General features: G+C 36.2%; 1 protein-coding gene across 3 annotated transcripts in view; it reads left to right on the forward strand.

Moving 5' to 3' along the window:
• Positions 1–12,873, forward strand: part of SEPSECS (Sep (O-phosphoserine) tRNA:Sec (selenocysteine) tRNA synthase) — a 35,730-nt gene that overhangs the window by 5,649 nt on the left and 17,208 nt on the right. For all 3 annotated transcript variants that reach the window (XM_027048367.2, XM_053217504.1, XM_053217503.1), the window contains exons 5-8: positions 1,357–1,510; positions 4,878–4,980; positions 11,727–11,856; positions 11,979–12,070. In XM_027048367.2, coding sequence (XP_026904168.1) covers positions 1,357–1,510; positions 4,878–4,980; positions 11,727–11,856; positions 11,979–12,070 — 479 coding nt within the window. The remainder of the gene's footprint in view (positions 1–1,356; positions 1,511–4,877; positions 4,981–11,726; positions 11,857–11,978; positions 12,071–12,873) is intronic.

Consider the following 12,873-nt stretch of genomic DNA (forward strand, 5'->3'; position numbering starts at 1 on the left):
AGTTTTAAAAGCAAAAATAAGATTGTGTCTAGAGAATTTGAGAGATAATAGAAAATCAGCTGTAATTAGGAAGCTACTTATTTAAGTAAAGTTTTGTGTGTTTGTTTTGATAGCTGTGAAAATACAGGTAGAAAACCTGGACATCTCTGCACCAACATAATTGAATTGATTTTATAGTGGCCAGGTTTTTATATTTCTGTAGATAGAATGCAGACAACTTGATATGGATTTTAGAACACAAAACTACTTGCTCATAACTGTGCTTTAATTTGTTGTGTGGTCTTGTGAAAGCCACTCAGTTTTCCTAAACTTCAGCACCCTTATCTTTGACACGAGTGAGGTCAGCTAAATGGTTTCTAAATCTCTTACAGCCCCTAAATCCATGAATCTAGTCTGCTGTGGATTTGCTATTTGGGAAGACTCAAGATGTAACTGCATAATAACTTTATGTGTAAAATTTCCCAAGTTTAGTTTCTATCCAGTTTGTAAGATTTAAGCACTTAGATTTTACTTTTACCCTAAGTACTTACTAATATTACAAAATAATTTAGTTATCTAAATGCTTTACATGTTGGGATGAGCACTGGGTGTTGTATGGAAACCAATTTGACAATAAATTTCATATGAAAAAAATAAATGCTACGTACATTATTCAGTGTATCTATTGCACATACAACTCTTAATGTTCATGGATCTCTAAATATTCACCGTACAAGATTACATAGTTATTATTTGGGTAGACCTTTGAGCATATGCTAGTTAAGTGTACTAATTCAATTGACAATTGGGAAAGTTTTTGTATCTAAGTTATAGAAGACCCTTGTAAACTATGAGATGGGTCAGTGATTATTAGGCTACTAAAATGCATTACTTTTTCCTTAGTAAAATACTAAGTTGATTGTGATTCGTTTTGGTACTTGAATTGTATTATTTTTTTGTTCATTCCTGACATAAGGTGAACTTAGAATGAAATGTTGCCAGAGAATGAGTAGATTTACTTTTCTATGGTCTGAAATTGTATGTACTAAGTGATCCTTTTATCAGTGACTGTGTAATTACTTTTATAGGTGTCTGTTTGACATTTGTTTTCCTTCCCAGAAATAGGCATATCTTTCTGGGCATATCTGAATGTTAAATAGTTTTGTGGTCCTAATTGTGCTCTAGGGGTCCTTCACATTATTTTGACCTGCCTTTGACTCATACCAGTATTGAGCCAGGTCTTTATCACTAGGGGAGGGTTCACTGACCAAATCAAATATTTAGAGTTCTTATGCAGAATGGCACTGTTTCCTAGAGTTCCAGGATTTTTCTTACTTTCGTTTACCTAACGCTTTGATTTCGGATTGGCTTGGTTAGGTTTTGAACCTGTGGTGATAGAGAACGTGTTAGAAGGTGACGAACTGCGCACAGACCTGGAAGCAGTGGAGGCTAAAGTCCGGGAACTTGGGCCTGATCACATTCTGTGCGTTCATTCTACTACCTCCTGTTTTGCTCCAAGGGTGCCTGATAGGTAAATAATTTGTAAATACTGTCCTGTAGATGTTGATTGGTCTTTTAAGTGAAATGCAGACATACTAATTGTCAAACATGCTTAAGTAACACGTGGCAGTAAATAGGTGAATGGACCAGTGGAGAAACGACAGTGGTTTGGGAAAATGAAAATTTGGATAGAGAAGTTGGGAAGACAACTAGTAGCAAGTGGACCTGAGCAGACAAAAAACATCTCTGTTTTCTTGTTTGTTCCTGTTTCTAATCTCTGTGTATCTTTTCCTCATTGTTTTGTAGAAGTTTCTAAGCATAATGTTGGATTTACTTGTTTGCATTGCTATCTCCATTTCTTTGATCTTACAGTAAGTTTTCCTATGTAAGAACTATCAGTAGTAACAGATTTTTAAATAGAAAATTTTAGGATTATTTATTGCCCTTTGAATTCTTTTAATTGGAAGATTAACTCACATGTACACTCAAGTGTTCACAGTGGATGTCTTTGCATTTTGGGAAAAATGCATACATTTAAGAAAAGCAAGGACACTTAGGTCACTCTGTTGTTAAGCATCTGGCTTCCGCTCAGGTCATGATCTCACAGTTTGTGATTTCGAGTCCCACATCCCCACGTCGGCTGAGCTGGAGCCTCGCTTCAGGAGAGCATTGCTGCTCTCTTTCTCTCTTCTCTCCCCCTCCCTCTCCCTCTCCCTCTCCCCCTTGCTCACTTGCACCTTTCTTCTCTCAAGAGAAAAGGGAAGAAAAGAATAAAGAAAAGCAGAAAGGGAAAAAGCACATGTTTACTCTTTAAAGGGTGTCCACAAATTTTTATTCTGGAAATGTAATAGGCCTGAGTATAGTAATACAGATTCCTAGTTTTGACAGCAGCTGTTTCATTTGAACATTTTGAACTGATGTGCTAATAATTTGTGAAAACTATATTGACTTGGACTATTTTTTTTAGGTTGAGTTGTATATACTTTAGTTTTAATTCATGGAATCACATACTTCGGCAGTAATGAATGTCTGTTAATTTTTATCATTTTACTATTATTATTACTACTTATTATTATAGGCATGTTTTAAGAGACAATTTTAAGAGCATGCTTTTGAAAATTTACCTTGTTATGTTACTCTGTGGATTCTATTTTAAGATTATGTTACATATGCTTTTGTTGTTTATTCATTACTTACCAATCAGATTTTAAATCTGTATTGAAATATTAAATAAACATCCCTATTGTTCTTCACTGATGATATTGCTATCTAGAAGAATTTTAATGTGATAGAAATAAATCCCATTTCTAAAAACAGCACATGGATATTTGTGATAGATTTTTTTAGTGTTTATTTTTGAGAGAGAGAGAGAGTGCAAGCGGGGGAGGGCAGAGAGAGAGAGGGAGACACAGAATCCAAAGCAGGCTCCAGGCTCTGAGCTGTTAGCACAGAGCCCAACGTGGGGCTTGAATTCACGAACTGTGAGATCATGCCCTGAGCCGAAGTCAGATGCTGAACCAACTGAGCCACCTAGGGGCCCCTATGTTAGATTATTTATGCTTGAGCATAGTTTTGTTTCATTTTGACTTTTTTTTGATGTTTACAGTATGCTTGGTGTAGGGTTAAGTATTTTACATGTATTATCTCTTTTGGAAACAAATCACAAAAGTTTTTTATCAGTGAGCAAAATTCTCATGTGCCATTTTTTTTAGTTATATAATGACTGTTTCTGGTATAGGTGAACTTTAGGAAACTGGTAATACACAGTTGTAGTAATATGTTTGAACTTCTGATTTTATTAAATTTAAAATATGATTTTATTTCATTGCATTAAGCTTAATTCCTTTATAGTCTTAATTTGAATAGTTGTATATATATGTTGTCTTTATTAATTAATTTGACAAGAGTATTGTGGGGCAAAATCAGTTAAAGGAAATGTAATAAAAAAGGATATCATTTTTTTCTATTTGACAAGCTGATCTTCAGTTGGCTGCTAAGTTAGAATACAATTTGATTCACATGTAAGATTTTTTGTCTCTCCTTGCCTTTCATTAAATACCTTTATATACGCTCTAAACATGAGCAGACTTCCTCAATTCTGAGTATTTAAAACTACTCACAAGTGATTCTTTTTTCTTTTTAAAATAGTACTTTATGTTGTTATAGTATCTTACTGTCAAGGAACTTTGTTATTAAGGAATGCTTTCATTAGAACACAAACACATCAAAGTGCATTTTATGAAGAAAATACTTGGGTGTATCCCAGAAGATCTAGTTTGTTAAAAATGACGTCTGATTAATTTAAGTAGTAGAAAGGTTCCTGTGTCAATTTGTGAGCTTTATGAAAATGAATGGTAAAATGACTCTTTAATTCATAATACTTTAAGGAAGTAAACTGAAAACTTCGGACGAATGAACAGAATAATGTCAGTCCTATCTGTACTTTAAAAACATATTAACGCGTATCTACTAAAAAAGAAAACGTATTTGGCAAAAGTAAGTAATAAAACTATGTAATAGATATTTGAAATACATCCGTGTGGGAAAGAACTTTTACTGAATAAAAGTGCTTTGCTTCTAGATTCTTTATATTGTAGAAAGAACATTTTTTAAAAATTTAACTTTATTAAATCATAGGATTTAGTCTTAGCTTCACAGCACGTGAAGACATTTCTATTAAGAGATCACCTCTGTCACAAGTAGTAGTTAGTTTCTCAGAGGAACATCATTTATTACATTCTAATTGAAATTTATTACCTTACTTTACATAGAGTTAGACTCTCAAATTGTTTTAATATAAGGAGTGTCAAATGAAAAAGTAAGAGTGAATTTAAAACTGGCAGCTATTTAAAAGATTCTTTAGTTTCCAAGTTGTTGGAAAATGGTATTTTGGTACTGAAACGTTTTAATGTTCTGTATTTTTTAATACATTAAAGTCTACTTGAAAATGTATTTTTTACTTTATGAGATGTTAAATGTGAGATTTCTTAAGATTTCAAGATATGCTAATTATTTTGCAGATATTAGCTTTAGTATAATAAGCAACCAAAAGCATTTAAAAATGAGCATACCACCTTGTAAGGGGTCATTGTAATCTGCTTCTTGCTTTATATATATATAGGAAATTTTAAAGCGATTTAAAAGCTACCATCTATGTAAGTTTTTATAAATACCCGTTTTCTCATTTATTGGTAACATTATTTTAAAAGCTTTTTTAGATTTATCCTAAAGTGCCTGCTGCTGAATTTTATGCTAAAATTCTGATATAGAAATTTCAATTTTCCCATTTTTTTCCTAGCGTGCATTAAGAATAACTATTAAATTAGAAAAGTTTTCACACTGTAATTTATAAAAGCACAGTAAAAATATGTCTTTCTGTTGAATATTTATGTCTGTAGATTAGAAGAACTGGCTGTGATTTGTGCTGATTACGGCATTCCGCACGTAGTCAACAATGCGTACGGGGTGCAGTCTTCCAAATGTATGCACCTCATCCAGCAGGTAAGAGAGTTTAGAAAGATGCGTCAAGAAACAATGATTTTAATGTATTACAGGATTATTACTTTGTTTTTCTTACAGCTTAATGTAGTAAAGTCAACTCTGTAGCATCTTCAACTTCATGGCGGGTTAGAAATTAGCATTTTATAGCCACACAGTAAAAATCATTCTTCTTTAATGGTAATTGGACTAGTAGCTTTGGTCAAGACCAACACAGAAATACTTCAGTAGCTTATTTTTTGTAACTTTCTGAGAACGTTTCATTACCAGTATTCTCATTTTTCTAATCTACTGGATTATTGTCTTTTTTAAGCTATATTGATGATTGATTCCATATTTAACATTTAAGGAACCACTGTACTTCATTATCCTAGGCTGGAAATGGCCTCACTTATAAACATTTTAGTGTATAGCTATGGGATTGGCAGAGTTTAAAACATGTGATGATTTTGTTTTTACAAGCATCAACTAGATCCTGGTCATCTGTTTTAGATTCACGTTTTGAAAATGTGTCTGGGCATCCCATCCCGCTCAGAATAAGAATCTCGCCATGACCTGCAAGGCTTTGTGTCTTCAGGCCTCTGCACCTTCTCCAGTTTCATTTACTTGTGCTCTCCCTCCCATCCGCTGTCTCTGGGCCTAATTGCCTTTTTTTCTGTGCCTCCCGTGTGCCACACATGTGTGCACTGCCCTGTTTTTACTCTTGCTCCTTCCTCTCACTGGATTCCTCTTCCAGAGAGTTACTTGGTGTCTTACCTCTCTTGAAGTCAGTGAGACTCTAGACTCTCTATCTAAAATAACAGGGTCCTGTGTCTTGCCTGCATTTTCTGTCTCCTTTTTTGTATTTTTACCAGAAACGTTGATTTTAAGGTACACATTTTTCCACATTATAACATCCCTGAAATTGGGGTGTCTTAGAATCAGTGGTGTCTGAATAACATTGTAATGTTAATTGGTAATGTTTTTTCTTACCTAGTAGTGTGGAAAATTTGGATGCTTCTTAAAATCGACGACCTCTTGCTCTGTTTTTCATAGCACTTCTCACCATTTGATAAGATATTTATTTTTTTATTGTCTAGTTATTGGTAGTAACTAGAATTCAGGTTCTGTTAGGGAAGAGATTTTGTGACTTTGTTTTGTTCGCTGTTATGTCTTCAGTATTTAAGACGGTCTCTGGTACATAGTTGATACTCAGTAACTGGTTACTGAAAAAATTGGATGAGTAAATGAAGTATTATATCTACTACAACGATTATTTATACTGTATGAGGATGTGGATAGGCGTTATCCATGTATGGTGTAAGTTACATAATTTGTATGCATAATGTTGTGAATCACATACTCAGTTTTGGCACATGTGGTTTGTGTTACGTGGGCAAGACTTTAACTCACAGATTATCTGTGGTCTTCTCCAGTGTGGTGGTGAATGCTTCTTAGCCAAGTAGATCCTATCTGGAAAAAAAAATTTTCTTGGAGCATGCTAGTATCATCTCTCATATAAATGTGGTTTATATGATGGTATTAGCTGATCTGCTTAATTTTTTTTTTAATTTTTAATGTTTATTTATTTTTGAGAGATACAGTCCGAGTGCAAAGGGGGTGGGGGTAGGGCAGAGAGAGGGAGACACAGAATCCAAAGCAGGCTCCAGGCTCCGAGCTGTCAGCACACAGCCTGATATGGGGCCTGAACTCACAAACCATGAGATCATGACCTGAGCCAAAGTCGGATGCCACTGACTGAGCCAGCCAGGCGCCCCTGCTTAATTTTTTTACTCAAAGGTTGTACCAGTTAGGATGCAGTTGGCTGCAAGTAAAAGAAACCCAACTCAAATTAGCCTAACCAGTGAGGAAATCCAGAAGTTTACATAACGTCAGAAGTCCAGAGCTGGAGTGGGTGGTAGGCATGTTATGTCAAGGAAGACCATTCACCATTTCTTCCATATCTTTTTGCATTATTACTGAACTTTTAAAGAACATTTTCATCACAATTCTAAGCTAGATTATCTCCAATGTGAATGGTAGCGGAGAAAAGCTGTATAATTCTCTACACTGGAAATCTTGAAAAACATTTTATTTCAGTGATTTGTTTTTAATGTCTCCTCTCCCTTTCCCCTTTTCCTCTTTGAGTTTTATCAGCCTCAATTCTTTTGAAAGTTAAGCACATCAGCATTACTAAAAGTTCAGAAGAGTGAGGAAGCAGTAGAATATCATTCATAAACCTGTACACTAACAAATACCTTAATAGTTTGTGTCCACTTTCTTCTCATTTTTATATGTATATTCCTTTTTTACAATAGTGACAGTCGTCGTGTACATTTAGTGTTAACTTTTTTAAACTTGGTGCAAAAAATATTTAATTTTTATAGATTACATTTCTGTATTCTCCACATGCCTGTGAAATCTTCATGAAGATCATTTCAGTGATTCCAAAACATTCACTCAGATATTATATATTTAACCCAGAAGTGCTTAGTGTTGTGGTGCCCATGGTATAATTTTGAATACTGGAAAATTTGGCAGCATAACTGGAGAGATTAAGACAAAGACAGTGCGCTCCAGGATGTGATGTAGAAGGTGCCAGTGGAAGTGTGCCTCATGAATGCCTGCCTTTGTCGTCCCCTCTCTTCATCAGTGAGGTGAAAATCTTAACCAGAAAATAACACTTTAAGATGGGTGGGTGAGTGGTTTTTAAACACAGCTGCTGTATTGTGGCAGATACTGTATTACCTTCTAAAATTAGCATTTCTTAAAAAAAACAAACAAACAGTACTTAAACATTTGAATTTTCCCAAATTGGCCCTCACAAAGAGAGGTGTTGGTACTGTTGCTTTAAACTAAATAAATATTTGGGTCTTTTTGAGTGCCACTGCTGTTTCATGATGTTCTAGAAAATTAAAGTTAGCTTTCATTCATCTCAATAGTTCTTAGTGGTATATATACCATTTACTGAGTACCCACCATGCGTCAGGCATCCTCCTGGACTTTTAAAGTTTATTAGCTCAAGCCTAACAACTTAAGGTGTACTTATTATTTCTGTTCTATAAATGAAGAAGCAAACTTAGAAGGATTAAGTGACTTGCCCAAGGTCCAGTAGCTACAAAATGGCCCATGTAGTTCAGTGAGGCTTCAAAGCCCCATGTTTTCCTTTAAAAAACAGCGTGCTGAAACTGTAAACACTTCCTTGAGAAGACAGCAGTGTAGTAATCAAACCGTCAGTGAAGAAAGAGCTATAGCTACAGCGTGTCAGCTTATTTATTTATTTTTATTTTAAAGATGCTGCCCCAGGGTGACTTAATCCTCAGCACAGAAAGCATTCTGGTATGCACGTGTCGTTGAAGTTCGCTCTGAACAACCTGTGCTTCTGTTTCTGTGCTAAACTGACTCATTTAGAAGACTGATGGAATATGGATAGTAGGACGGATTAATGGAGAAGGATGTGGTAGAGTCACAAAAATACATAGGATTAATCTTTTTAGAGTCAGAATGGATTGTAAGGCTCCCGAAGTGTGGGAAGCAGTGGCTTCGCTTATTAAGAATTTGAGAAACGCCTTGGATCCTCTGTCTCCTTCTCTCTCTGCCCTTTTGCCCTGCTTTCAAAAATAAGTAAACATTAAAAAACAAAAGAACTTGGGAAAAGTAGGTATTATACTACTTATTCACAGACCTAATTCTCAGTTCATTCAACAAGCGTTTACAGGGTTTCCCTCTGTGTGCCAGGCATCAGGTTAGGCACTGGGGATACAGGGGCGAATACAACAAAATCCTTATCTTCACGGAGCAGAAGCAGACAGTAAACAATAAGTACGACGGGCCTTGATAAATGCTCTGGATCGGGAAGGGGGTATCAGATTAGATGGAGCGATCCAGAAAGTCCTCCCCAGGAAGTAACGTGAGCAGAGCCCCGGGTGATAGGAAGGAGTAGGCCACGCAGCTCTTTGGAGTCCAGACAGGAGATAACAGCAAGTGCCAGGACTCTGAGGCAGGAGTGTGCTTGGGGTATGCAAAGAACAAGGAGGCCAGTATGGCTGGACCGGGGCAAATGAGGGCGGCAGTGGTAGTAAAGAGAAGTGAGGTGTGTCAGCATTTGGGATTTTATCCTTGGTATGGTCGTCAGCCATGGGAGGGTTTTGAGCAGGAGAGTGACGTGTGATTTATGTTTTTTGACCATCGTTGTGGCTACTCACATTGTGGCTACTGTGTGAGTAATAGACTGTAGGAAGGCAAGAGTGGAGGGCTGTTGCAGAGCTCACAGAGCTTGAAATAAGTTGGTGGCTCAGGCCAGGAGCGTAGCCATTAAGGTGTTAAGAAATGGTTAGATTCAGATGTATTTTGAGAGTGGCTCTTACAGGGTGTACTGATGAATCAGATGTGAGGTGTGAGGAAATGAGAATTCAGAGCCCAAGGCTTTAGCTTGGGCAGTTGGAAGAATGGAAATGCCATGGGAATAAGAGTTTATTTTATAAACCTGGGCTCTTCCTCCAGATTACCTAGGTTTTAGTCCCTGTTGTATCTTGGATTACCTTGGTGACTTCTAGTGAGGTGCTTTAACTGCCTGGATTTGAATCCCAGCTGTGCTGTTAATATTAAGTACACTCCTGACCTTGGGCAGGTCGCTTTAGTTTTATTGTCCCTTAATTTTCTCGTCTGTAAAATAGCAATTATAATAGCATCTACCTCATATGGTTATTACAAGGGTTAAGTATGTGAAGTGCTTAGAACAGTACCTGATGCACAGTAGGTTCTCAATAAATACTGGCAGAAATTATTATATGAACAAGTATCTGTTTTATTTGCTATCGCTGTCCCTAGAACCTTGGACAATGTTTGGCAGCTGATATTTCTTTTGTGAATAAACAGGGAAATGAATGAGCTGGTAATTGACAACCCTTTCCTTCATAGAACATGCTCGTATGATTCCTGTTTTATTTAAAAACCCTTTCAGCCTTCTGGTATTTTTTTCCTCCTCATTGATATCCTCTGACTTCAGTGAGTGGGTCTAGCTTGCTTTTTTATCTTTTTTGCTAAGCAATTTATCAAACCATACTTGATGGATATTAACTAAACTTACTATGGTAATCACTTCATAATGTATGCATATATCAAATCATCGTGTCGTATACCTCAAACTTCTACATACTGTGTCAATTATATCTCACTAAAGCTGGCATTTTTTCACTTAAAAATTTGAAAAAAAACCATACTTCCACATTTTTTTGCAAAGTTTCATCTTTTAAAAATACTTAGATATACACTGAATATTTAGATATCCTGTTTCTTTGATAAAACCATTTGTTTTTTGGGAGCCTGTTTGTCTTCTTGCCATGGAGTGTGGTAGTGCCTTTTATGCTGTCTGGGTTTTAGCGGTGAGGGGATTCTAGCAAAGTCCAATGCAGTGGTGGTTCTCTTACACTCCTGTACCTGATTTAGGCTCACGTTTCTCTCAGGAAGCCTTGGACAGTACTGAAGTGTTAATAAAAGACAGCTCTTAACTGTTCCTCTTTATTTTCACCTTCTACTACTTTGTGTGCTGTTCAGTTATTCTATTAGTCTTTATATGCTTCTCTCTGTTTTCCTGTGATACAGTGAGATTTTCTTTGATCATAGTTTATGAGGAAATTAGAAGAGTAGTAGGGAAAGGTTGAGATTGAAACAGTCATGCAGTAGCTTCCGAAGTAGTCTGCTTCCCTTTCCTGCTTTTGTGTTTCTACTGATTGCCTGGATCTGGTCTCTTAGATTAGGCCAGCTATCTGCTCCTTCTATTCTCCCTGAGATATGGATGTGGAGGGAAAGTGTGAAGATGAAGGTCAAATGTGGTTATATTAGTAAGAATGTAGATTGTGAATACAGATTGAAAATCTGTCACTACAGATAAAGAAAAAAAACTATCTTAGTTGAAATTTAGATAGTATCTCTATTTTTAAGAGGAGAAAATTGAAGCACATTAGATAGAAGGTCACAGACTATGTTGGATGGGGACTAGAACTTAGTTTTTACATTTCTAGTAGGTAAGTATTCATTTTTTCACTAGAATATTAGATTTTCACTTGAAGTTCATTTGCAGTGGAATAAGATCACGTAAGATTATGACATTAGGAAACACGAGTTCTTTAGAAACATTGCCAAGAGTATACAAAAAGATTCCATTAGTTGATTTTAAAAATAAATTTTCTCTCCTGTTGTCTGAATGGTGGTAGGAGCACAGATTGTCGCTTAAAGTGGTCATGCAGGTAGTAGATTATCCAGGCATCAAAGAGAAGTACAGTACTTAAATGTATAGCTAATTGATTGGCAACATGGGTGGCTAACGTCTATTAGATTATGGTGGCCACTCTTGTTTAAAGTTAGTTAATAGTTGCAGGACCCACTGTTGGCATTTATTGTCAAATGGAAGATCACAGATGAGAGACAAGGGAAGAATCGACCGTCTTATCCAACATTAAGGTGAAAAGCTGAGTTCTCACCTGAACTACTACGGAAACGCTGCCTTCCTCCCCAGGGTGTTGTGAGGATTTAATGATTTGTTTGTATGAAAGCAGGTTGTAAACTATAAAGTGCTCTTTCACATAAAAGGAGCAGCATTTAAAAACTCATTTAATACTTAAAAATCCTTTATTGGCACTGTTACAAAGAAAATTAGAATATTTGATCTGATATTTCATGCATTGTTTAATGGTATTTACTTGTTAATAGCAGTTGTTGTCTCTTTTTCTAGAAGCCAATCTGTAATACTACATGTTACTTCATTCTAGGGGGCTCGAGTTGGTAGAATAGATGCTTTCGTACAGAGCTTGGACAAAAATTTCATGGTTCCAGTAGGTGGCGCTATAATTGCTGGCTTTAATGACTCCTTCATTCAGGAAATCAGCAAGATGTATCCAGGTAAATAAATCAGTTGCTCTTCAGAAAAAGTAACTAACAAACAAAAATTCCATTTGTACCTAGGCCACTATAATAAATTTTAATTTCCCTGCCCTGAATGTGACTTGTTCATCTTATTTCAGGAAGAGCTTCTGCTTCACCTTCTTTAGATGTCCTTATTACTTTATTATCACTTGGATCAAATGGCTATAAGAAGCTATTAAAAGAAAGAAAGGTAAGTTTTCCGTTTTGGTACAAAATCATACCCTTGACTAAAATCCTTCCATATTACTGGTGTTTTTGCCTTTTGGTCTGCCACTTGGAAGGCGTAGCTAGCTAGTGTGGTCCTAGAGCATTTACTTTGATCTGGAATCACCCCAGGGGGTTTTCGGTGAATCGTTCTCTCCTGTCTGTCCAGATATGGTGAGTTTGCTTTTGTGTTTTTTGAGAAACTCCTACATCAGAGATTCTTATTAGTTCAGTAAAAATCAGTTCATTTATCACTTAAAGATAGAGGCCCTTGAAAAACAAACATACAGGTTTGTTTCCTCTTCGTTTTTGGAAGTCTGAAGACTTGTATAGGTGTGAGATGTCAGTCACAGGAGAAAGAACCAGGTCAGAAGTTAGCTAGCTTCTCATTCTAAAATAATAAATTCATCCCTTGTCATTACTGCAATGCTGAACTCATTGGTTATGTTGGCTGTGAAAAGAAAAGTGACATTTGTGCTTGAAAACTAGACTTTGTCTCCAACACTAAAAACTAGCTTTAATTAATTCAGGACAACTCCAGAGTTGTAGACAGAGACAGTGTTGGCAGGGCGGGTCAGACTAAAATGTTTTATTCATCTCCCATCTGGGAGAGCCAGCGGCCCCTGGGACAGTCTTTGTATCTGTGTAACTTCCCAACCATCAGTAGCAGTTGTAGTCCCTTAGATTATTAATAGCACTTCACGTATTTTAAGATACTTTATGTATGTTTTGTGGTAGATCCTCTCAACAGCCTTATGAATATGCAACAGAAGTTGAAAAATTTTGTTC

This window comes from Acinonyx jubatus, chromosome B1 (genome assembly GCF_027475565.1).
Source record: "Acinonyx jubatus isolate Ajub_Pintada_27869175 chromosome B1, VMU_Ajub_asm_v1.0, whole genome shotgun sequence".
In the NCBI taxonomy this organism is placed as follows: Eukaryota; Metazoa; Chordata; class Mammalia; order Carnivora; family Felidae; genus Acinonyx; species Acinonyx jubatus.